Raw genomic sequence first — 27,052 nt, 5'->3', positions numbered from 1 at the left:
AAGGCCCGCCCGCCGTCCCGGCTGCGGCACTCGCACCGCGGCTCCCGGCGCAGCCCGCTCCCGCCCCCGGGACACGGCGGGGACCCGCGCGGGGCGCTCCGCAGCGCACCTGTCCCGGCGGCGGCCACCGCAGCGCAGCGCTCCCCGCCTGTCCCACCGGGTGACACCGCGTCGCTCCTTGTTGCTTCTGTCCCGCTGGTGTCACCGCACCGCACCTGCCCCAGCCCCGGCGGGGCCGCCTCCCCGGGGGCCCGTTCCCATCTGCTTCCTCCTGCTTATGCCATCCCGTGCCAGCCCTGCGGAGGCAGCAGCAGCCCCTCTGATTTTGGGGAAGATCCTTGGTTCCAAGGGTGAGTTCCTCGAGTAGAATGGGGCGCTTCACCGTGTGGGACTATGTGGTCTTTGCGGCTATGCTGCTCATCTCAGCCATCATTGGCATCTACTACGCCTTCGTGGGAGGCGGGCAGAAGACATCAAAGGACTTCCTCATGGCCGGCCGCAGCATGAGTGCCCTCCCGGTGGCACTCTCCCTCACCGCCAGCTTCATGTCAGCCGTCACGGTGCTGGGCACCCCTGCCGAGATCTATCGCTATGGTGCCATCTTCTGCATCTTTGCCATCACCTACGGCCTGGTGGTGCTGTGCAGTGCTGAGATCTTCCTGCCCGTCTTCTACAAGCTGGGCATCACTAGCACCTATGAGGTAAGGTGGAGTGAAAAGAAGCCCTCCCCAGCTTTTAAGGAACTGGGAGGCTTCTCCTGCCTACTTTCTACATGTCTGCCCTCCACCTTCCCTTTCCCCAAATTCCCTGTACTCTGGGCTGTCTTACACTCTTGAGAGCAGGCTGCAACCCTCTCTGTCCCTAAATCTGCCCACACTGTCTCTGAAGGCAGGTGATGCTCAACCCTGCTGCCTTAGCTCAGGAGCTGTGTGTCATACCAGATTTATTTCCTCATGCCAGATACTCAGTTCAGTAGGTGGAGTAATCCTAATGCAGATTGGATGGTGACATGTAATTAATCATCTGTAATTAATATACCCAAACCAGAGCACAAAACCATCTACTATAGGAATCAGAGTTATCGCATCACATCACGCTTCCTCCAGATTGGTTTCTAAGTTTAGGTGCAACCACAAAAGTCACCCTTTGTCAGAGTATGTATTTGTGCTATTCCTAGAGATTTTGAAGAGACCCCTTGTCACCTGAGGCTGTTTACACTACTGAATGTTTTCTCCCTCATGGTTATACAAGGAGGTCAGCAAATGCTCTCTGTCTGTGAAAGTTTTCTTACTTCCACCAAAATAAGGCTGAGCTGGTTTTCAGCACAGCATGCAAGTTAAAGTTATAGCCATCAGCACAGAGATAGCTGGGGTAGTGGGATAATCACAGGTCGAGTCTGACAGTTTTGTCATGGGGAAGCATCTGGTCAGTGTTTTCTTCTGATTCAAAATGTCCATGCAACCTGTTTATCTTCCTGCATGGAGATAGTTCCTAGCTGCAGATTTGGAAGCAAACTGCTCATTTTGCAGAGGACTTTGGGAAAGGAGCATCGGTGCAGGTGAAAGTCCTTGACTGGCTGCTTTGGTCTTTAGCATTTTATTACGCTGAACAGAGACATTGCAGCACTGGAGGCTGAAAACAAGATTTCTGTAAGTGAATTTAGATAAGAATTCACCAACAGAAACCTATGGTGTATTCCAGTGTATTTTGATCCACTAATCTTTGGACTGTCCTGATGATACTTAAATAGGGCTCTTTTAAATAAAGGCTTATGATCATGACTGGAAACTCACTGATTATCTTGGCATTGAATCAGTAATGCACCTATAAAAGATATATCTTCTATTTCTGGACAGAGTCCAGATTTTAACAACCTTTCATGTCTGTCCAGGGTTTGAAGACTGCTTCCTTGTGTGGACATGCTCACAGATCACATTTTAAATGCTCAGTTCGTGAGTGAGCCCTTTGAGGTGCTTCAGTGTTTATCTGTGTTGATTGGACAGATTTGTAAGGCAAAGGAGATTTCTTTTGTACAACCACACACCAAGAGGGTTTTTAGGACAGATGGTGGTAAGAAATCTGCTCTACAGCATGACAGACTAATTTAGAGGTTGTGCTCTCCAGCCTTGATAGAGAAGTGAGGGTTCCTGTTTCACAAAAGGATAAATTTTGACTTATAAGTAGAAAATATCAGGCTGCCTTGGGCATTGCAGAAGGTGAGGTTAACATGGGGAGAAGCTGCTGACCACTGAAAATCTTTTGCCCTTTCTTGCAGCAGTTCATATGGACACGCATAGTGCCAGAGTTTCCACACCGACTAAGATGTAGGAATAGTCACAATGTTTTCTTTTTCTCTCCGATTTCACAAAACTAGTAGGTTCTATTTTTTGGCTGCTATGTTATTGTCAACTCTTAGGTTTCCCTGTGCAGAATCAAGAGTTGTACTTGATGATTCTTGTGTATCTTTGTTCCTTTCAACTCAGCATATTTAGTGATTCTGTGATACTATGTTCTAGTCTTTTCTGTAGACACCCTTGTGTAGTGACTAGCTTATGTCTACTTCACTTGTTTTGTGTGTTATTACCCACTGGAGAGGTCTGTAAAGAAATACAAAACCAAGTTGAAAGAGATGTCAAACAAAGGGACTCTAGGAGTTTTGGCCATTTATAAAAATGTAAAAACTACACACTGCTCTTTCTGTATTGCTTATCAATTAATTGTAGTCCTATCAATAGTGCCAAATTTCAATATAAGCATTTGTATTTTCTTCTTTTTTTGCAGTATTTAGAACTTCGATTTAATAAATATCTACGCCTCTGTGGAACGGTCCTTTTCATAATACAAACGGCAAGTAAATGTCAAAGCTGATCTGCAGCCTTGGGGCCACCGGAATGATTTGGTTGGGTGTAACTGGCTGTTTTTGCTGAGCAGCTGATGAGGTTACCACAGTGCCTGGGTGGCTGGGAGCAGGAGAAAAAAGCTCTTTCTGCTGCACAGCAATGAGGTGGGGAGCGGGTGCAGGGCTACCTGCCTCCTGGGTCTCTGTGGGCACTGTTGAATACCCAGAGCACTCGACATCAGCACCATGCCAAGAGATGAGCAACCCTTCACTACAGGATTGCAGGGTGAAGAGCCTCACTCGCCTGCTGGAGAAACCCGCAATGAGTTCAAAATGCAAACGTGCACCAGTTATCTACAGTAGCCGTTTTCATCCTCTGCTGTGTGGATTCTCGGAGTCTGACTAATTCTCAAGGGTCAGCGAGAGGTGACAAAAAAGGCTGTCAGGAACTGTCATTTACTGACTGCACAAGGGTTTGCACCACCTCTGGAAAAACCTTAGGTGTCTGCAAACTGAGAATTAGAAGATCACTGCCCTGGGGAATGTTAAACTAAAGCAATCTCTTAAATTATTGTTGGTACAGTTTGCTGTATCTGGCCCTTTCAAAGAGGCAGTACAGGACCACAGCTCCTAAATGTCAGGGAGCCTATGTCAAATGCACCAGAACAAAATTATGTTCTTTTCACAGTTTTGAAGTGGACTTTTGGGTAATTCAAAGTAAGAGTGACTATGCAATCAGAAAGCTTTTTAAGGTACATGCTTATTTTTGTCCATTTTTGTATTTTTTAAGGCACACCAGAAGTCACAGGGCAATCACACTTGGACCAGTAAGATAGTTCCTAATGCAGTGCTCATTACTGACTTGAGCAGTGCTGCTTAGCTGGTTTTTACAGGTACACAAGCTCATGGAAAAAGTAGAGTGCTGGCACGTGTGAAACCTGACACTGTTTCACCAGCACGTATGAAGACATCACAGTTGCGTAAGTTGGAAGAGCTAAGCATAATCTTTGCCTGCAAAGAAGAGAAAAATAATTCTATGCAACTTAAATACGTGCTCAAGGAAATTAACCAAAGATCTATATGTGGCTTTCTCTGCCAAGCACTTGCAATTTAACCTGAATAAATTAAATACTAGTGAGGAAAGAAAACCTCCCAAGATTTTAATGGTGCAATTTTAACTCTTCTGTGAATATTAATACTTAAAATAAGGTAAATAAAAGGATTTATAATAATGCAACCAAAAAAAGCCCTACTGAAGAAGCAGAAAGATTGTATCAGTCCTATTTAAATTGACACAAAAATGTGATCATAGTTGTGACAAATTTTAATTTCTGATGATTCAAGGCTTCTGGCACTTATTTGCTCTGTATGAGAAAGCCACAAGTTCTCATGCTGAATTAAAAGGCTTGAAGAGGCACAAGTTTGACTGATGGACTATTAGAAGAAAAAAGAAGTTAGCTTGATGATTGCATCCAAATCATTTTTGTCAACAGCTAAATATTCTGATGGAAACCAATAATGAGTACTGTATATACTGGAACCAATACTATTTAATACCTTCATTAATGACATAGATAGTGAGAATGAGTTCACCCTCAGCAAGTTTGTGGATGATACCATGCTCAGTGGTGCAGCTGATTTGCTAAAGAGAAAGGACTCCATCCAGAGGGACTTTGACAGACTTGAGGAGTGGCCCCATAAAGTTCAACAAACCCATGTGCAAGGTCTTGCACATGGATTAGGGCAATCACAAATATCAGTATAGATTGAGGGGTGAACTGATTTGGAGCAGCCTTGCAGAGGAGAACTTGGAGATACTGGTAGATGAAAAATATGACCAAGCCAGAAAGTCTGGTCACAGCCCAGAAAGCCAATTCTGTCCTTCACCAAAAGAAGTGGGGCCAACAGTTTGAGGGAGGCGATTCTCCCTCTCTGCTCCACTCTTGTGTGACCCCAACTGAAGTATTGCATCTGGCTGTGGGGTTCCCAGCACAAGAAAGACATGGATCTCTTGGAGAGGGTCCAGAGTATGACCACAAAAATGGTCTTGGGGGTGGAACACCTCTCCTGTGAAGAAAGGCTGAGAATGCTGGGATCAAATTGTTGAACTTGGAGTAGACAAGGCTGTGGGGAGACCTTATTGTAGCCTTTCAAAGGGGGTTTATGAGAAAAGTGGAGAGAGACTTTTTGCCAAGGCCTGTAGTGACAGGACAAGGGATAATAGTTTTAAACTGAAAAAATGTAGGTTTTGAGTGGCTAGAAAGAAGAATTTATTTGCAACAAGGATAGTGGGATACTGGAGCAGGTAGTCTGGGGAAGAAGTGCAATGGCCCAGCCCTGGCAGTGTTCAAAGTCAGGCTGGATGGGGCTCTGAATTTTGATCTACTGCAAGGTGTGCCTGTCCATGGCAGGGGCATTGGACTAGATAGTCTTTAAAGGACCATTCCCAACAAACCATTCTATGATTCTATGTTTCAGCAGCACATGCTGACAGTCACTATGTGGACAGCAAGTCAAACACTGACTGGGCTAGACAGGTGTCAGGAGCTGGCTGGGAGGTGGTATAGGTAATTTTAGGAGTTACCAGGGACTGATCAGGACTGGCAGCTTTCTTGTCGTGGAAGCTATATATGAAAATCTAGAGAGGACTCATGGCCCTGAGAGAAACAAGCATGCACGCACAGTGGCAGGGTGTAGCACACAGGTAGGAATAACTATTTCCCCAATGGCTCCCCTATCCTTTCTGGCATGTGCTTCTAGCAGGTGTGCAGCAGGGGGTCAGGGCAATTAGGTTAGGCTGGGTGAAGCAACTTCTTCACACTAATGTCCTCATACAGCTGGAGAGCTGCTCACTCCTGTTACCTCTTGGATCTGTTCCAGCATAGCCACTGGCCATGTGGTAGAGCTCCACCTCGGGGACTGGCTTTGATCTGCTCAAAAGCCATGGCAAATAATTCAGTGGTTAGCAATCCTGCTCTGGTTTGCCACCTGTGCCTACGGTGGACACTTTCAGGATGGGCAGAAGCTGGCTGAATCCTGGATGACATCTGATTCTGCTGCTTTTCCATGCCCAAATCCCATCCCTGTAAATCAGAAAGCCAGAAGAGTCCAGCCATGGAAAGCTGATGTATGTCAGCTCACAACCTGTTGGTGATCCAGATGCTTTGAATCAAGACCACTGACCTTCACAGAAGTTATCAGCACGTTGGAAGCTGTATTCTCCTGACCCATGTCACAGCTGAACTTGTGGCAGTAATAACAGTGATAAAGAAGCAAACAGGATTTAAAACCATATACAAAGAAATTGAGGATATCAGTGTGTGAATCCCATTGTGCCCGCAAAGATTGATGGACTAGCTCCTTGATTTTTCTGTATCTTTACTGTGGTTGAAAATATAATCGTGTATGGCTTTGTTTTACAGGCTGAAGGTTATAATTCCTTGTGACACTATCTGTAATGACCAGCTAATGTCATATTTTGTGTTCTTACTTACATGAATTATAGCTGGATACTGAAAGGCATATTGATCTCGAGACTGAGAAAATGATAGTAATAGATTCCTTGACAAACCATCTGTAAACTTCATTAGCTTCCTTTTGCTCTTGTTTCCTTTGCAGTTTTAAAGGAATAGAATAAGTTAATTATAAAAGGCAGGAGAAGATGAAAATGGATTTTATATTTAAGAGTCCTTGGTATTTGTTTTGAGAACACTAGGTTGCAAGATTGTAGAACTTAATAGCCGCAGACATTTGTCTTCTAATTGGAATTGTCAACAATTTTGAATTTAGGAAATATAGACTACATAGATACTTGAAAAGAAATAATCTCAGAAAGTTATCACCTTTCCAGGAATTTACATTTATTTTGATTTTTCTTTTTTTTTTTTTTCCTGCTCTAGACTTTATACACTGGTATTGTCATTTATGCTCCAGCTTTAGCACTAAATCAAGGTAAAATAAGTATACTGTGACTGTTCCTCTACTGATATTATTTCTTCTTCATGTAGTATTGCTATGGTGGGGGTTTTTTGGTAATGCAACACATAAAAATATAGCTCAGGGCTTGACTGTGAAGTCTTTTAATGGGAACTCTGTAATCCTAGTCCCTTAATCCCTGCCTGTAAGGAATTACAGAAGAGATTTATGGGAATACTGGCTCTCATTTACTCTACCTCTGATGAAATACCTGTAGATAATGGCTTATTCAGAAAAGTTGAGAAGGCTTAAGTAATTTTTTAAGGCAATGCAGGCACTAAAGACAAATTTAATTCGCTGGTTAAGTGCTGTTCTTCAAGATGAGGGCAAGGCAAAAGTTCTGTAAATATGATTTTGGGCTGCCTGAAACTGTTTAATGGAGTCTGTCCTTTTTGCAGGAAAACCAAATCAACAGCAAAGAGATTTTTAACTTAAGATGTTTATTGTGCTATTTACAAAGTTAAATATTTCCATTTTCCACTTCACAATAACTCTTTGATTTGAAAATGAGCCACACTCATTTCTAAAAGGGCAATAGCTTTTCTACAGAGCCAAATTAAACTTTTAATCTGACACCATTAATTTTGTTCATTTGGCAAGAAAAGAGAATAACAAAATGCAAATAAAAAATGAATCATTTTGGCTAGAATCAAGTCACAGTTGTTCTGCTCATTGAATGATTTTTTTGCCCTGTTCATTGAACAAAAAGGAAGAAAAAGCTCAACTCTCTCTCTACTGGTTTCCTCCAGTGTATAAGTCCCACAGGTTTTGTGTCTTTGATATTTATATTTGCCTTGCAAATACATGCTAAACCAAGCTATGACTTAGTTGGCTCCTATTTAGAGTAACTGATATTTTTCACTAGTTTTGTTTCAGTGTTTCTCATTAGCCTGAGCTCTCTGTCAGGGAGCCCCCGCTGCCCTGCCTGGCAGCAGGTGACCATGCCAAGCTGGGGCAGTGACAACCTGCCACAGCACAGTGTTGTATAGCAGGAACATGTAATCCTTAAGAGAAGGAAGAATAGAAGAAAGGCTTTTATTCTGATGCATTTCTTCCAGACAATGCTTGAACAACCTTATCTCTGTGGGGAACCCCCAAACTGTTTACTTGCTTAAATCCCTGCCGAAGGCCTCAGTAGCAACTACAAGGAAGGACACGTATTCTAAAACTTTCCTGGGTTGGGACATATTGGACATGTTGTTTGGGAGTGTTCACATTGAAGGCAATAGCTTCCTTATTTTTTATCCTGAAATAAATCTCAGCTTTTTAGCAGTTTCCAAATCTGTAACAACAGTTTCAGTTTTAGAACTGGTTAGGGTGAATCCCATGGTTTAGATGCACTAATCTTTTCATTGCCATTTATACCTCCTACTTTTGCATTTAATTTATTTCTAGCTTTTCCAATAATTGGCCTTCAGTGTTTTGTCCCCAGTGCCTTATTCACACTAGTGCTATTTCCCTCCCTTTCAGTCACGGGCTTCGACTTGTGGGGCGCAGTGGTGGCGACTGGCGTGGTCTGCACATTCTACTGCACATTGGTACGTGGGCCCTTCAGTTGAGAAAAATTGGTTCCTTTCACCACTCACATCAAATATGGAATTTATTAAAAAGAAGCCTAATAATCAAGTTACTCCATGGAATTACATTTTACAGGTGTAGCCACAGGACTCTATTCATCCAGAGACTCCTCTGAATGCATAGGCAGCCTCTATGCAACTGAAATATTTTTTGTTATGACACACTCAAACTTCTGTTGTTGCTGAAGGAATAGTAAAAAAAAAGTAGATCTCTCTTTCTGAAAATTCTCCTGTTATTTTTCTTCTGATCTAGTAGGTTTTGCTGTGCAGTATGTCAAACACTGCAGCTGTAACAGTCTTGTGTGTTATTGAATAGAGCCACTGAAAATAGCATGCCACGTGAACAAATTGGTCTTTAATTCCGCGTTAATTGACCAAGTGGCTAGATGAAATGATGAAATGGAACCTCAGTGACAAATTTATTTGCATATGGTGGATTAAATAATGTCTATTTTTATTCAGATGAATGGTATACCTTCTGGAGTTAGTGGTACTTATATAAAATAAGATGAGCAGTGTCTGAAAATCTATCTTTTGATACAAACTTCTGAATCAGGTTATGTGGTGAAGGAAATACTGGATTAAACTATGTATATGGCCAAAGTAAATTCCTGTGCACTTCAAAAAAGGGTCAGGATGTCCTGAATATCTTCCAGAATACAATTCCTAAAGACATCAGTACAGAATTAGTTCCATTAAAGATGAAGATTAAATTAATCTATTACCCATAATACAGGTGGTAATGCTTCTGTTAGTTGAATGTGAGTGCAAAGCAGGAGTGCTGCTGCCTTGTTGTTCCTGATATGTGCTCTTCTTCTTGCAGGGTGGTCTGAAGGCAGTGGTGTGGACAGATGTTTTCCAGGTTGGAATCATGGTTGCTGGATTTTCATCTGTGATTATACGAGCCGTGGTGGTTCAGGACGGAATTGGACGCATTGTAAACGATTCCTACCATGGAGGAAGATTAAACTTCTGGGAGTGAGTTTATACTTGCAGAGGCCGTGCCTCTCTATTTCTACAAATAGAGCCCATGTGACTAACTGTGAAATTAAACTGCTACTGTAGGAGGACGATGGCAGAAGTTGTGACCCAGTTTCTGTATATTTTTAAACAAGCTCTCCTAGTTTGAGGGATATTTCTTTAGGTTTTACTCCGTGCAAAATCCCGGAAAGAGAAAAACCTTTTTACTTTTTCAAGTAGGTATTTTAAGGATTCATTTGGGATTCCGCTGAAAGAGAATGGTAAATAGGAGAGCACATTTGTATTTATAATTACAATTTGCAAACAGCTGATTTGGCATTTCAGTGACTGGACCAAAAAAAAAAGGGAAAATAATAATTTTTGCCTAATCTGAAAAAGGGAGGTTTTTTTTTTCCCCCTAAAAGAAAAAATAGAAGTAGTTTTAATAGTATTTTACCCTCCATTATTGTAAGTAATCTTAGCCTAAAAATATCACTTTAAAAGTTCAAGAATATTCAGTCTGACAATGTTGAATCAAAGACCATTTCAAGTAAAAAAGTTATTGTACCTTTGATGAATACAAGATTCTTCTGAGAACCTTCACCCAGTGCTATTAGTGAAAGTTCAGTATGACAAGTATTGTGATCAGTTCACAATATTAATCAGGTTATTCTGTAAAATTCTTCACCAAATTCTTCACCAAATTATTCAGTAAGTAATTAATCTGTGAGTAATTTTTTCTACTTATTAACAGTAATTTATTTCAATCTGTGTGGCTCATTTGCAGTGGTTATACTGCATTGATTCTTCTCCCAATCACAGAGTTCACAGATGGAAAAAGAAAAGGAGTAAAGGATGTAATAGGTGAAATAATACTACAGCGTTCACCAAGATAAATATAATTTATTACTATATTAAAATTTGATTAAAAAATAATAATTGTTCATGGCCACCTAAAATCTGCTGTTTACTTAGAGGTAAACCAGCAAAACGTTTTATAGAGGCTCTGTCCACAAAGGCTGGGATTGTAAACACACCTTTATACTGATGTTAGACTGATGTCCCTCTAGATAAGCAGGCACATTACACTTTTTACTGCAGCATCATTTCATCACAACCATCACAAGCATCATACAACTTTACATAAGAATGTAGTTTATAGGCAAATAAAGCTCTCCAGCTTCACCTTTGGACAGTTCAGAGTGTTTCACCAGCTCAGGATGTCAGCTCTGAGTTTTAAAATTTACTTTCTATGACTTCACGTAAAGTTAGAGTAACTTAATGTTCAAAAGCTGGCCAGATTAAGAAAGTTTGTATTAGAACAAGCATGGAGAAATTATTCCTTCTAAGCATTAAGGTCTTTACATATTAATAAGGCTTTCATATTCTGAATTTGCTTTCTCATTTTCCTTTCATTGTAGCTTTGATCCCAATCCTTTGCAAAGACACACCTTCTGGACGATTGTTATCGGTGGGACTTTCACGTGGACTGGTATATACGGGGTTAACCAGTCTCAAGTCCAGAGATACATCGCATGCAAAAGCAGATTCCACGCAAAATTGTAAGTCTGTCTGCAGTTACTCTCTGAATTTAGCAGCAGCTGTTCTTTATAAGAGAGTTCTTTTCTTAAAAGGAATGAGTGGGTATTTTGTCTGTATAATCTGCATTTATAAAGGCAGATTATAACAACTTTTGCCTTCTGTTTTGTGGACCAGGTAGAAGAAATTTGGCACAGTAATTACTGGTATATGAATTACATGGGTTTGCTGTAACATTGAACTTTGTGCCTGAATGTTTCACTGTGTCAGTATTCTCATATAGAAATAGCTGCATTAAGTTTATGTGCAACCTAAAGACCAAATATTGCAGTACTTATGGTGAAGTCATATCAAGACAGTATCTTCAATTGCCGCTCTATGAAACCTAAATCATTGTGTGGGGATTTTTCATAAGTAAAGACTAAAATATTTTCCCATAGCAATGAATATAGGTGTGAGGAAATCCAGAAATGACTTATTCAGTGATAAAATTGCTGAGCAATCATATATTTTGTGTTCATAATAATAATAATAATAATGACGTATTTTTTAAGGAATTAACTGTGGAAACTGGCAGACGGTTATGTTTTCCTTGAGTGTAAACATTTCTGATGAGCCTTTACTCTAGAATGGAGTATATTTACTAGCACTATTATCTTATCTTTATCTTTAGAACCATTCCATTAGTTCACAGCTCAGGATTTAAGAATTACTAGTGATCTCCTGAAAATAATTTATAGAAGAAATATAGAAGCACACATCATAACTGTAGTCCCTGTACATTTGGTCATTCTATGGTACAGTGACATACGGAGAAGAAGCTTTATGAAGGCTTTCACTTCATAAGCTAGCAAAATACCACAAAATCACACACCATTTACAACTGAAATATTTTGTTTGTATCAGTAAAGAAAATCTGCTTTTCAGCCATTTGTGCTGCACACAGGAATGAGCTGATGCTCGTTATCTGGTACATCTCCAGCATTCCCTGACACATCTCCAGGATACTTTTCCACGGTCTATGGCACATGGCTGGGTTCTAGGTTCTCAGCACTGCAGAGGCGGGAGGCACATCCCACATCTCCCGGGAATGACTGTGTATGGGAGAACAGACGCGTACATTGTTCCAGATTTGTGTGCCAGTCAGGCTGTTCTTCCCAGCACCTGCTCCACTTAGGGCTCTGCCCCTCTCTTGGGCCCTCCTTACACTCTTTGGGGGCAGAGACACCTCCAGAGTGTCTCAGAAGCAGAGTGTGACCAGAGGGAATCTGACACCACGGCAGCCTCAGGGTAGTTTTTCTGAGCTGTTGCAGCAGCTTTTGCCAGGGCTGGAAGCTGTCTGGTTCTGTAGGGGTTGGATGGAATTTAGGCGGTCATATTATTGGTTGCGTAGCCTTAATCAGTAGAACCCTGTCCTGCTGGCATGGGTGGTTGGATTCTGTGGCACCTTGCTTGTGCCTCTCTTGTGCAAGATATTTGCTCTGCATGGAGAAATCATTCTGCATAATAGTTGCAGCTTGTCACAACTATAAACCCTGCTATTCTGTGGTGACTATCTAGTTCATATTCAAGTGTAATTAAACACATTTGGCAGGTCATTTTGTTGGCCTGTACCTCTTATTGTCATTTAATCTGTACACAGAAGTGCAAAATGTCATCAGGTCAAAGTAATTGGGTTTTTTACCCCTGTACCATTTACTGTAAGGCTTTTTAAGAGACAGCACGGTAACACATCAGAGCTCAGAAAATAATTCCTTCACAGACTTTAACTTGCAGCTTTTGAGTAGGCCTTTAACAGTGGCACAAGAACAGAATTTTCTCAGGGTTTGGGAAAGGATTTCACCCCATTCAAGGAACACCAGTAGGTAGGAGCACATTCTGTCATCTTTGAACAATCACTAGGCAAATTGAACATAATGAACATATCACTCATATCTGAATGATAAGAGGCACTCAGAGCAGGAGAGCTACACTGTCAGAAAAATATGGGCTGCTAACACATTTTTCTCTCCTTTCAAGGTCATCAGCTGGCATATTTCAATGCTAAATTCTTAGAGCCAGACTGAAAGAAACAATTGAAAATAAGCTTTCTGCAGTCAAAATGCCTACTTCATCCAAACTCCACCCCATGTTATTCACGTAGAATTAATGGAAACACCTCCCTCCAACAGTGCTACAATTATTATTCTCCAGTGCTTAGTCATAGGGTGTACCATGAGCTGGGACAGAAATCAGGAGGAAAAAAAAGCTCTCTGTAAAACACTGACGCAGTCTATAAACAACAATTGCTTAAAACCCAGGCATTTTTTTTTGTTTCTGTGTTTCTCATGACTTTCTGATCTTTACTACAGGCTCTAGGCTTATTCTTCTATTACATCTGTTCAAATGAGTTGGATTGATTTTACTCATTGGTTAAATTTTGTGCTAAATCAGTTTCTAGGTGTTGTATATCAGCGTAGATTATGCCAGTGCAGGAACGGCTTCAGCAAAGTGGATGCAAGACATCCAATCAATATGTAAGCATCTATGAGAAGAAGACTGCTTCATTTTTACTGAATTAGTTTAGAGAGAAATTTAAAGTGCTGTTGGTTGTGTGTTTAGACCACCTCCTAATTGCAAATACAAGGCAAAAATGCAGAGTTTCCCCTACTATACATAAATCAGCTTTTATTTATATAGGTCTTTTCTAAGAGTTTGTATTGTGCTTGCCAATAATTTTCCTATTGTATAAAACTGATAGTTAACTGATAGTTAATCTACATTATACCTTTCTGAAAATGTCCATTTTAATGTCTAACAAGGCTTATAAAGTTAGGTTTATTTCTTTGTTCGTTCTGCTGGTCCTCTACAGAAATACAAAGGCTGTTTCCTCTTACTTTCTTGGGCACCAAAAGCACTAAAAGGCCTCTTGAAGCCTTGCAAGCATGAATATATTTTCACAGAAACCAAATATCCTCCCAGAGGAGGTCTTACTAATTGGCACAAGTCCAGGGTATGTGATCTGTCAGGAAGTGAAATCACTATCAGTGATACACAGATAACCAGGAGGCAACTGCTGGAAAGGAACGCTGTTTTTCAAGGCCTTGCTCCCAATGGGTATGTTTGCTTGAAATGACCACTCTAGGCAAGAAGAACTTTGTGACCCTGGAGATACCAAGAGATTTGTGACCCAGGAGACACGAAGAGCTTGGAAACATTTGAGAAAACCAGAGATTTAGATGGAAAGCAAAAGCCCTCACTGAGCAAGGAGAACAATGTGTTTTTCACTGCCAGTAGAAGCTGCCTGTTATGTGGCAAAGGCAGAATTATTGCTTGACAAAAACACGTCTGGTCTCACCATTATCTGAAGCTGAAGCTTGCGTCAGGATGTGGGGAGGTGATGGAGTTTCTGGATGATACCAGACTCCAAGTTGTTTGGTTACTAAAGGGGAAACCCTGGGCTTGTTGAGAACCCCTGCTCTCTGGAAGTGGCAGCCAGCAGCAGCTCCAGACCAGGTCCCAGGCCCCAGTTTCTCATTGTTGCTTCACGCAGAGACTGTCTCAGGAGGAAATGGGAGATTTGTAGCTTTACAAGGACAACTCCAGCATTGTGTAAGCACAATACTACAGCTCCAGAGGCAAAGGAATGCGGGTGCTGACTATAAGGTACCCCACACTTGGATCTGGGGCACCCCGCCTTACAAATCTGCTTGGGGTTTGTCAAGGGGTGTGGCATGGGGGAAAGAGCATCCTCTGGCCTGCTGCTTGCAACGTACAGCTCGTACACATGATGAAACGTGGGATTGCTCTATCGCTCCCATCATCTCTCTTGTCAGGGGATAAGTGCTCAGACTGTGACACCAAAACCAGAAGTGTCATTTGTACATGTAGAAATGTGATCTCACTCCAGGTGAAATGCTGGGAGTCATATGGTGCTGCCATTGCTGGCAGGCAGCTGCTGACCAGGGGGTCTCCTCGGTGCAGGTGCGGGTGCTTCCTTGCTTGGCCCTGGAGGGGTGTTTTGTGGGATGTTGAGCTCTAACATGGTGTTTCCATGTGTTTTGGTGCAGGTCTCTCTACATCAACCTGGTGGGACTCTGGGCAATCCTGGTCTGTGCCACGCTGTGTGGACTGGCCCTCTACTCCATCTACAAAGACTGTGACCCATGGACGGCCAACCAGGTGTCAGCACTCGACCAGGTATGGCCCCACATCTCGGGGGAAGGTGGTGGGAAGGTATCCTTCCTCTGCAGCCATAATAACCAGACAAAGGCAGTTCAAGAGTCAGGGGGTTGGAAATAGTGACACAATGGAATCCTGTGTCAGGCTGAGGCTACAGTTCCTGGAGCTGCAAATCCCTCAGCACTTGGTAAGGAGGGTAGCAGGGAGAGCTGCAATGTGGAGAGCTCTCAGTACACCCACCTCTGCAAATGTGTGGGGTTTTCACTCAAAATGGTTCAGGAGTGCCAGCATTGCATGAAACTGCTTTGAAGAGGAGTGAGGGGAAGAGAGCAGCAGTGCCCTTGTGAGTGGCTGTGGGTTCTGGTGAGCTGCTTTGTGTCATCCAACCCAAATTCCCCATGGCTGACGAAGGCAAAATCCTTTTCAGATTCAAACCATACTTGTGCCCAAAGGACACACCTCGAGGAAAGCTATCAGCAGGCAGCTCTTTGCTAGTGATGGTGAATCCTTCCCTCCTTTGGAGGAGAGATGGGCAATCAGACTGTGCTGCAGAGGAACCACCTCACCGCTGATGATGACCTCTCCCCAAACAGACCTTGAGCAGCAGGTTTACCTGAGGAACAAGAGTTCTTGGCAGCCCATAGACTGGCCAGAGTCACAGCCCAAGGAAATCAAATAAGTTTTATGTGTTTGTTTAAGCCTAAGATAATCACAGGCTCTGGATAATGCTCCAATGGACAGTAGCTGGAAAGGCAGGAGAAGAGCACAGACCATGGAGCACCTGAGGCAGGACCACTTGGTCTTTAAGAGTAGAATAAAATAAGAGTCAAGGAGGAAGCTGGAAAGAAATTAAGTTTTTCCCATCAGTCAAATTCATTTGGTAGAAGCTGAAAGCAAGATACTAAAAATATAAATTTGTCAGTGAAAAATAAAAGGTTCACAGGAAGAGAATCTTAAAATTCCTCTCTCTTCCCAGCATTCAGATCTTGCAAACATCAAAAAAAGGCACATAGTTTCCTATATGGAAACCGATCTCAGGTACCATTATCTGAGTTTATTGGACTGTATATGAACCGCTTTTTGTGGAGTCAACAGCAGAAAAAATATCTGTGGCACCCAGCCCCCCAAGGGAGTGATGAACAGAACAGACCACCTGCTGCCCAGCCCTAGCTTCCTCTACAATTGTCACTGGAAAACAAGGTCCTAAGGGCATGGCACCCCAGGGCATCTCAACAGACTCTCTGTAGCTCTAGTGGACATTTTAGGGTTGGTTTTCTCTGTAAAAAAAATCAATAAATATAGCAAGATAGGGCATTAAAAATTACAATAGCTGTACAAAATGCCAGTGTAAAAAAGGCTGATAAAAACAACACCGTGATAAGATGAAAAATTAGGGCAAGATGATAATACTTCTTAATCTGAATTTTTCAGCTAATGCCATACCTAGTGCTGGATATCATGCGTGATTTCCCAGGAGTGCCAGGCCTTTTTGTGGCTAGTGCTTACAGTGGGACATTAAGGTAATTTAATAATCTGGAAACTGCTACCTTTTCCCCCCTCTACTTGTTGGAGCTAAAGTTGTATTTGTACTAAAACTTTTGTACTTATTTCTTTGTCTGGCTGATTTCTAGTCTTAAAAAAAATCACTATGACCTCTTTGATGATGCAGCTTAAAAATCCATAGTTTCCAATATCCTGATCCTAGGACTTAAAGTAGTTAGGAGATCCCTACTAACAGCATGAGGAAACAGCCACATGTCATGTAAAACACTAACAAATCCTTCTCTGTGCTTTTAAAGCCCATTTGCTATAGGAATTTTTGAGTATTATGGATGGATAGTTACATCAAGTAGCTACAGTTGGGGAAATTTCCTATTGCTCATCTTTAATTTTCCAGTTTCAAACCTGCATAACTTCAAAGCCATCTGCCTTTTCTTACCCCTGATCTTTAGAGACTTCTTTTCCAGAGTTCCTGGGCTTCCAATTGTCTTGAATGAATCCCATGAAACAACAATCATTATGTGTTTGTATAATCTGTAGGAGACAGATTGATATGCTTCTATCCCATACTGGGGAGTGTTTTGTTCAGCTTTCCCAAGGAGTATCTTTAAGAAACACTGTCTCTCTCAGTGAAGGCTCTGAACAATAGCAAACAGTTAGAAATGAAGAAACTTATGAATGCGACACCAGAATAATTTTTTTTCCTGTTCTGAATACTTGTAGCTACATAAATAGAGGGAAGAGCCAAAATATTTTTTTCACATGCTGAAGAAAAGCTGGTGGCTTTCAGGAGCAAGGTACATGCAGACAATGGATCACCTGGTTTGTGCCTTAGGAGTGCTGGTTTCTCTGATCCCAAAGGGAACCTACAGCAGTTCAGTTTGGACTAGATGCCTAATTTTTAGGTGACCATAATTAGATTATCTGAATTCTCCTCTGAGAGTGCATTAAAAGTAAACAGTGGGAATGGGAATGGAATGTGGGAATTTTACCTACTCAGATATATGCTGTAGATCATTTGTGAAGGTATCATGTATACCAGTAGTGTTTACAGCCTAGCTATACACAATAGATATTTCTATTCAGTTCTCCAGGTCCAGCCCAACTTTTCATCAGTATGGGAATGGGAATGGGAAGCAAATGGGAATGGAATGTGGGAATTTTACCTACTCAGATATATGCTGTAGATCATTTGTGAAGGTATCATGTATACCAGTAGTGTTTACAGCCTAGCTATACACAATAGATATTTCTATTCAGTTCTCCAGGTCCAGCCCAACTTTTCATCAGTATGTGCCTTGACTTCACCAAGGATAATTACTTTAAACAGTTTTTCTAAGCTGTTAGCTGCATTCTCTGGAATAATAAGTTACTTAAACCTATGCAGCAGTTACATTAGTTTTCTGGCACTGTTCTAGACAGTGGCAGTTTCTCTGTGCCAGTAACCTACCTGTTATATATGATTTCAGCTTTTAAGATATAAAAAAATTGTATAAATCTTGCCTTCTGTAGTACGGTGTCCTCCAGCATCAATGCTCTGGCTGCTGTGACTGTTGAAGACCTCATTAAGCCCTACTTCAAATCTCTCTCTGAAAAGAAGCTGTCATGGATTTCCATGGGGATGAGTATGTCTGGAAAACATCTTTTCTGCTTTTGCTTTACAAAGTGAAGGTTTGATTCAGACCTTGCTTATGATGGTGTATGTCAGGAGTAAGTAATTCACACCAGTGGGACTATGTTGGTGCAACTTTTGGGGGAGACAAGATCAGCTGTGTAAGTTTTACACAAATTGGGGACAAGTGAGTTTAAAGAAGAAAGGAAACCATCTTGTTTGGTCTTTAATAAGGAAAGTTGCACTGCATCTGTATTCAGTATTGATTCGTAATTCTACAAAGCCAAATATCTGTGACTTAAACACCTGCTATTTTTCTTTCATCTGTCAAAAATAGGAAGCAAAGGAAGCTGTTTTGTGACAATTTAAAAAAAATTTATATGCAAGCAGTAGCCTTGTGTCCCAAAAATATTCCAGAGAACAAGAAATTGCACATCTTCTCTGATATACTCTCAGACTGTCACTCTGTTTAGCTCCTCTGCTTAATGTAACTCAAAGAGAATCAGAACTAGACTAAGTAGATGGTTTAAATCTGTGAATTGCAATTGTTACGTCTGCTACTTGTACTGTCTGTGACTAGCTGCAGGTGTAGCCCAAGAAAGTGTTTGTAGTAAGAATGAAAACACCGCCGTCCCAATGTGGTGTCATGTTGGAGCTCATGCCAGGGAGCACGGCAGACTGGTGGGACGGTAACAAGAATTAAATATTGTCACCTGAGAGAAGTTTCTCAAACATTTGCAAACAATGTTTGTGCCAAAATTGTTGTTTGTGGTATCATGAGTTGCCTGACCCGTCACAATGAATAGTGAGATTAACCTCTTGCTAGAGCAGTGAAACTCATCGGGGCGGAGGTGGGAAAAACAAGTAAGCCAGTGTTTCAGCTCCTGGAAAGAAACACTGTGTCCTGGTGACCTGGGATGTTCTCTGTCCCTGTGCCAGCTCCCAGTGATCTGCCAGCATTTACTCTTTTGCTTCCTGGACTTTAGGCTGAGAAGTGAAAATCATTCCCTCAAAATAAGGACAATGACACAGGAGATTAGCTGAGAAATCTGAATAATAATTGGGTTATTGCCTCTATGCTTAATCCATATGGCTGACATTTATGAACTAATCTTTAGCAATTCACAGAATGCGGATTTCATCAAGTTTGCATGATCTCTTCTTCATGGAAACAGAAACCTTTTGGCCAATTCAGTCTCTCTTAGAGAAACTCCAGATGTTAGCACTTTTATTTGGGAGATGTTGGGGCCACGCTGGGTTAGACAGAAACTTTTCCATTAGAAATTTTCAAACTTTGACAGATTTATAGATTGTTCTTTCACATACAGGCCTGTTTTATGGTGGAGTCTGCATTGCTATGGCTGCAGTAGCATCTCTTCTGGGAGCCTTGTTGCAGGTAGGTGCCAGACAGCTTTTTCACGCCCATGTTGAATGACCCAGAATAAATTATGTAAGAAAATAATTGCTGAATACCATTATGAGATTAGTTTTTATTCTTTCTTGAATACTGATGTGAAATCGCCCATGGCGTGTGTTTTAAGGATCCATGGCTCAGCCTGTGTTTTAAGCATCCATATATATCAAATCCTGGCAACTGAGTACACACCACTTTAAGAAGTCTCATAATTTCTTTCTGAACATCTTCTCTTCTAAAGTTTGGAAACTTTACCTTCCTTGCACAGCACCTGATAGCAGACTTTCTTCCTTCCTCAGGCAGCACTCAGCATTTTTGGCATGGTCGGTGGCCCCCTTTTAGGACTTTTTGCCTTGGGAATCCTCTGCTCCTTTGCAAATGGAATTGTAAGTAGAAATTTAAAGACTTGTTCATCCAAAATTTATTGATAATTTCCAGCTTCTCCTTCCACTAATAATTTGATGTTGGGCAGCAGGGGAGATGTCTTTGGTACTTTCCATGAGGACATTTCCCCTTGCTCCCTTTCTTCTTTATCTAAAGAAAGTGACAAACAGAGCTGTATAGGAACTTGAATTTCCATCCCATGAAGAGATTTGGATGGGAGAAATAATCTGAATAAAAATGAAGCTCTGACAAGGATTTCTTAAAACCAGTTTTAGAAGCAGGGACAATGCATTTTGAGATATACCTGCACAATCACTAGGCTCAGAGTATGCTGGCCTGTCTTAGCAAAAGGGGGTCAGGCCAGGAAAAGGGCATCTAGGCACTTGCAGACCAAATTGGGGTATTTTCAGAGTGCTTCTATATTTTAAAATTATCATTTCCAGATGAAAAACCTTTTTCATCACAAGAGGGATTTGACAAACTTTATTGATATGGTCCATGGTTTAGTCTGGCAGGATTACTGTTTAGTAATAGTAATTGTACTGTTACTATTTACAGGTTTACTAATTTATTATGGTAATATTACTATAATAATATAGAAATATACTAATATATTAATATTAGTATAGTGTTTTACAATTACTATTTACAGGTTTACTAATCACTCATTTTTACTTTTTTGCAGTTGAAAATTTTATAGATGTACTAAAGTAAATAATAAAAAATTACTAGCTCTCAGCCACAACCCCACCTACCTCTGATGTAGGAGGGGCTTTTTTTGCTAAAACAGGTCACATGAGAAAATTGACAAATGGCTTCTGTATTTGTTCAGGGAGGGCCTCAAATAAAGCAGGATTTCCCCATATGCCATGAAGATCAAAGTTATCCTTTGATTGTAAAAACCTAGTGGCCAAATAAAAAGAGGTGTGCTCAGGAGCTGTGAGAAAACATCGTACTTTCCCAAAGGGGAATGAAGTAAATTCCTCAGCACTTTCCAACTCTATTTCATTGCTATGAAGATTACTGTTTAGATTATCTTGACTATTTCTTACTCATTTAATTGTTGTTTCTTTCAAATATCTTTTGCTTTTCATGTAAATCCAGGTTTCACTTTTTGTTTTGCAGGGGGCATTTGTGGGTCTTGTCAGCGGCTTCATTATTTCACTTTGGGTTGGAATTGGATCTCAGATTTATCCTCCACTTCCAGAGAGAACCAAGCCACTCGATCTCTCCACTGTAGGCTGTAATATATCCTCAGGAAATTTAACATCAACAGAAATTCCATTAACAACAGTTTTCAGCACACCAGGTGCAGAAAGGTATATGAGTTCATCAAGTGCAGTAACAAAGCATGCATTTTTTTTAAAGAAACACATACATCGGTACAGTATTTGGGTTACTATAATGATCCTTCTCTGCTTTATCTACCACACTGTTTGAGATGCAGCAGTTTTCTCTGAATTTTTTCCTCTCAGACTGAAATAGTTTGTCTGAGTTATCCCACAACACAAGTCAAAGTGAATATTTCTATTGATCTGAAAAGCTTCAGTTCAGTATTTGAATTCAAAGGCTTGGACATGCCTTACTGTGGACCACAGTTTTAAACAAAGATATCATTTATAGTTATTGGATTAGCTTCCACAATCTGTCACATGAATTAGAGAAATTGGCAGTTAAAGGGCAAAATGCCAGTTAGCAGCTCTACCTACAGCAACTTGTTTGTGCAGAATAGTTCTAATCAGTACATTGAGAATGGGCACAATATATGGGATTTCCTCTGTTTTGCAACTGCCAAATGTCTTACTCTAGATGATCACAGTTAAGTTTAACATGAGAGAGAACAGCAGCAGTAGAAAGAAGCTGAAAAAACACATTTCTAGGGTTTCCAAATCCTTACGCCTTAGAGCATTGTACAATCAGGAGATACCCTGGCACACTGGGTGCCCAACATCCATTTTCATATACCACGCCTCTCACATGAGCCCTCCAGCATTGCTCCTGGCTGCTGGGAAGCACCTGTTGCAACAGAGCGCATAGTCAGGGAGAGCAGAATGAGGTGTAAAGACAGTTCCTCTGCTGTTCAGAGCTGCGTGGGGTTGATTTGCTTGTTGGGTTTTTTTTTTTTTTGTGCCCCTTCCTTTAAATAACATCACCTTTGCTAAAGAAATTAATCCCTTCATCCGGATAACTAGAGTGTTCAGCTCTGCACTAGATTCATAGCAGAGACAGGACTGTCCTGTTTTACCTGCTCTGTCTCATGCATTGGCTCACTGTGCTGGCTAGCCTTGCCTCTTACAAAGGAACTTGTTCTGCAAATTTTGGAACAAATTTTCAGTGCCCATATGATTGTATGGAGGTAGCTCAAGATTACCAGGTTGCTTGGTTCAAAAGTATCTCTATATTTATACACTGCATGGAAAAAACACTTTCAAGATGTTTGGAACAGAAAAGGAGAGATTAACTCTTTTTCTGCTTTATTTCAGGCCAGCCCTGGCAGACAACTGGTATTCCTTGTCTTATCTCTACTTCAGCACACTTGGGACACTTGTTACAGTAATTGTAGGAATAATTATCAGCCTCCTAACAGGTACTGGTTTCAGAGCTGTGATGGAATGTGTCTCAGATCTCTTTCAAACTAAGATGTCCTGAGAGCCACAGGAAGTGCTAGAAACCTATTGCAAACACTGTGTAAAGGTTACCATCCTGAATCGAATTTCCTCCCCTCAGCGCTTTTGCATCCCACTCCTGCTATTTGCTCACAGCAAAGTTACTATAAATCTCTAAGTAGAAAGAAGTTTCAGGATATTTTTAAACCTAAGGGGCATAAAAAGAAGGAAAAAAAAGACATCTGTCTTTCCTGTTTTATTAGATGCTTGCAGGGGCTGGAGGTTTAAGACTTGTCCCTGAACATGGCAACAACTCCGAGCAAGGAAATACACCCATGCTTCTAGAGGACAAAAGCAGTTTGACTTTCAGTGAGTTCAGAGCACTCAAGGGCTGTTGTTTGCATCCATAGAGTGCATGCTTTTCACCACATTCCTCAAGAACATGCCTAAGAGCTGCAGATCCTCTGCATGGCTATTTTATCTTCTTTCTCAGTTTCCCAGTACTTTTGTGCAAAGGGAAAAAGCAGCTTGCCATGGGTAAGAATGGGGAGTTCAGTCCCAGCCCATGGTCTCACTACTTTTGCATCCAGGTCAGATGCAAGCTACTCTTGTCATTTACCTCATGCGTGGCAGAAACAGCAAGAAAAGCAGCTGTTCTCACAGCTTTACCTGGTATCCCCAGCCAGATTCATGTAACAGCCCTCATCTTGGAGGCTGTTAGATTTCAAATTTTTACACTGATCCACAATGGCTCCAGGACTATGAAACTCCAAACTCAGTAGACAGACTCACTTCCATTAACTTCCCTATGCCCTGCAACTAATAAGCACAAGCTACATTTATCTAATTTTCTTTTCCTTCTCAGTTTTTAGAAGATTTTCTCCCCACTTTCTTTTAAGCACATGCTCTTCCCATTGCTGTAGTGATGCTTGAACCCAAATTTTGCTTTTTACCTGGTAGGGATCAGGTTATCTATAGGCCATGAAGCAAAGCATGGAAACCAGACAACTTACTAAATCCAGATGAGAAATACTCAGTCCAAGAAGAGAAGCACAACAGAATTAACTCAGTCAAAATATCATCCTGCTTCTCATGGAACAAGATTCTATTTAAGCCTCAGGTGGCAAGCAGAGCTAATTCCCAGCACCTACATATCTTTTGTTTCCTGCCCAAGAATAGCTAATCTTCCATTCCTTAAAAATGCCCAGACATTCCATTAACTCTCATCCCCCCATCCTGGGGATGCCCTTGAATAATTCACTATAAAAATTGCTGGTGAGTTTGGAGACAGGAGTCTTACTGATAGGGAGCTGAGAACTAGAGCTCAGGGTTCAGGGTAGCACTTGGTGCCACAGCTCCTGGACTGGCAGAGTATTCCCAGACATCACTGTATGCGATTCATTCTTTTCTGGTGATTGCCAGATTCGATTTTTTCCAAAACAGGAAATCTGAGGAGGCTCTAGGAAGCTGGGTAATAGCTAAGGCATTTCAAATGGACTTTGGGGGATCATTTTATATATTGAGAGGAGCAGAGTATACATTTTTGTAAAGAAATGATCCCTTAGGTCTGTGATTGCTTGATTGCTTTTGCTGCATGACTCTGTCCTGCTTGCCTGGCCTGGTGCCCATAGCTGGTGTCTGACATATGGTTTGCATGTGTAAAGCTGGCTGAATAAAGCTTGTCTATTTTGTAGGAGGACTGAAGCAGAACACGGATCGTAAATTCCTGCTGACCAAGGAAGATTTCCTGTCCAACTTCTCACGGTCCGAAACTGAGCAAGTAAGTGTAACTGTGCATCTCTGATTTAAATCAACCTTTCATCCTGGGGACAACGGCAAACAAATTTCCTGCCTCATGTTTTTCCAATCAGGATGAATAGCACCTGATGCTGCCTGATAGGACTATCTGTTTTAAGACAGTAGCAGAGCACAAGGCAGGTGGGAGTAAGGCAGCTGCCACAGGCAAGGAAGCAGTTTTGCCACAGCTTAGCTTCAGTCAACCACAGAGAAGCAACTGAGAAAAGGGACAGTTTTCTCCATGTTTCTGCTAAAATACTCCCTAACTGCCCTCTGGGAAGCTACCCCAAGGCACCTTGGACTCAGCAAAGCTTCCTTTGTTTATGAACATGTGTTCTCTAAGGCCAGAATTTTTTTTGTAACTTTGGCTACTGTTTGAGAGAAAACATTTCTAGTCAGTGTATCTGTTTCCTAGCTCTCATCCTAAGAAAAAGAAAAGGGGAAATATTGGGTAATAACATACTTTAGAAGGGAGAATACAGGGAAATTATTTTTTAAAATAATCTGCAGATCACTTTTCAATCAATATCGTCAGCTGAACATTCAAGCTCAGCTTCGTTCAGTAGTTCAGACAATAATCGTATCTTTAAGATGATCCAGCTTGCAAAATGTTTTTCCTCAATACTTACAACTCCTTCTAGAATGATCCTATGTATTTCAGCTTCTGGATAAGAACACCAGTGGAAAAAAGGGATATTCTACCATACTATTGTAATGCTATTTGCCAATGTCAGTACTGGAGATCAGCTATCCAGTTACTGTCATTCACTGTCTTTAGTGGGTCAACATCTCTTTCTGCTATCTGGGAATTTAATCCCTGAAGTCTTTTGAAAAATAACAAAACAATCCACTACCCACATGGAAGCTAATGTCCACAACCATACTTTTTTATGCCTGGAATCAGAAACAAGTATCTGTCTCTTACATGGTTAAGAGAGGAATAACAAGCGGTTGGCACCACAAATGCTGCAGAAAGTTGATGAATAAAAAATCAGGGCTAACTAAGCAACTTTCTGCACATGAAGAGCTCAATATCTCATTCTATTTAAGAGAAATGCAACATTGCAACATCAGAGCAATGGTGCATGTTAATCTGCTCTTCCTGTCACAAATGGGGCAAGGATGAAGGGCTGGGATTCAATAGCTCAAAGACCTGGTGGTGACATATCAGTAGACATGAAAACAACAATTAGAACTTTGCACACCCAAACCAATTTGCAGGACAAGAACATTTTATGTTACAAGAACTTTTTACACAATTAGTACCTTACGCAATACAAAACTTTCCGTGCCCCAAGAAAAATACCATCTACTGCGATGAGTAAGTATTTGTGCTCTGTCAGCAGCCGACATGTTTTCCTGCAAGGCACCCTGTGTGTCAGGCCTGACTCTGCTGGCCAAAGAGAAGTCAAAGAGAGGAAGACTGTTTATTCTGTTTCACAGCATGGCTTTTGTCTTTTGTTTTTTAGCCAGAGAAAGTGGAAGTGTTGAACTGGAAACCATTTACCATGGCAGACGAAGGAACTGACAACCCTGCCTTTAGCCACATTGAAATGGATGTTGCAAGTGACAAGAACAAAGTCAATGGTCTTCACATATGACACAAGGCCGTGTCAGCCCATGAGGACAGTTTTGTTCATGTCAAGCACTGTTGATGTTCCTGTTCTGGGTCAGTTACCAGCTCTGCTGGGGTCATGGGCAGGCATCTGCTGAGCTTTGTGGCACTATCGCCTTTGCATAACCTTGACATTAGTCAGGAAAGGAATCAGGTTTTTCTTGCACTTCCTCACTCTCTCTGGTTCTTGGTGACAGAGCCTAAAGCAATGTTTCTACGTGAAATATTTGCCTGTTATTTTTGAGCCTCCTGGAAAATATCTGCATTTAATCTCATTTCACCCTCAGAGTGAATTTTTTATTTGGAAAGAATACTGTTCGCCCAGACATGGCTGTTTTTCTGGCTTGTCTTTTTTTTTCTTTTTTCTTTTAAGGCATTAAAAGTATGAAGAGATTAGGGTGTGGGACCTTATCAGATTGCAAGAAACAATGGGTCTTTTTTTTTTTGTAGAGGAGGTATATTTAGTGCTATCTGGTTCTTCTGTAGAACTGATTCTGAGAGCATATTTATTTTGCTGGTTTTGTTGTCTATGTTTTTTTTTAACCCACTTATTTCTTAGCTACCTGTACCTTCTCCTCTGTGCTCACTACTGGGAGCTGCAAGAGTGACTTGGGTGGTGGTAGAGGCAAGAGTCAGTACTGTCTTTCCCTTCATGCCCTATCTCCCTGTTCTCCTCTGTCTTGCCCTTACAGAGCTGGTCCTCATGAAGGAAATAATCTATTTATACTTTTTATTCAGTGCCATAGACCAGAACCACAGCAGCCTTCTGCTGCATGCCCAGCTTGCTGGCCTAGAATTGTTCTTGCACTGGGCTGGGCACAGTGCAGCGGAGATGTTAATAAAGAAGATTCCCTTTTGGCTGTCCTGCACAAGAGTGAAGGCTGCATCTGCATTTGCCACAGCAGTTCTCTCCAGAGCTATGAGCTGAAACTTAGTCCTTTGTGTTCTTGCAGTCCTTGTTTTCTGGGGATTCATGTTCAAGGTTGGTTCAGATCAGGCAAGGGCCTACTGTGTTTTGGCAGGTGTGCAGAGCCCCCTGCACAATTCTCTGGGATGGAGAAGGGATGCCATAT

The 27,052-nt window shown here is 41.4% G+C and overlaps 1 protein-coding gene across 2 annotated transcripts; it reads left to right on the top strand.

The window, feature by feature from the left end:
• Positions 1-27,039, top strand: SLC5A8 (solute carrier family 5 member 8). 2 transcript variants are annotated; one of them, XM_038152981.1, is made up of 15 exons: positions 1-701; positions 2,782-2,847; positions 6,739-6,790; positions 8,285-8,352; positions 9,215-9,369; positions 10,773-10,913; positions 14,940-15,069; positions 16,483-16,571; positions 18,064-18,176; positions 19,492-19,559; positions 19,877-19,963; positions 21,087-21,280; positions 22,445-22,548; positions 24,262-24,347; positions 25,834-27,039. In XM_038152981.1, the coding sequence occupies exons 1-15, from the start codon at positions 369-371 to the stop codon at positions 25,963-25,965; spliced, it is 1,818 nt and encodes a 605-aa protein (XP_038008909.1). In that variant the 5' UTR covers positions 1-368; the 3' UTR covers positions 25,966-27,039. The 2 variants fall into 2 exon arrangements, with proteins under 2 accessions (XP_038008909.1, XP_038008910.1); XM_038152982.1 differs by lacking the exons at positions 1-701; positions 2,782-2,847 and adding an exon at positions 3,848-5,966.
• The last annotated feature ends 13 nt before the right edge of the window (positions 27,040-27,052 follow it).

This window comes from Motacilla alba, chromosome 1A (assembly GCF_015832195.1).
Source record: "Motacilla alba alba isolate MOTALB_02 chromosome 1A, Motacilla_alba_V1.0_pri, whole genome shotgun sequence".
Classification (NCBI taxonomy): domain Eukaryota; kingdom Metazoa; phylum Chordata; class Aves; order Passeriformes; family Motacillidae; genus Motacilla; species Motacilla alba.
Note: the sequence above shows the minus strand (reverse complement) of the source record. Positions and strands in the feature narration are given on the sequence as shown.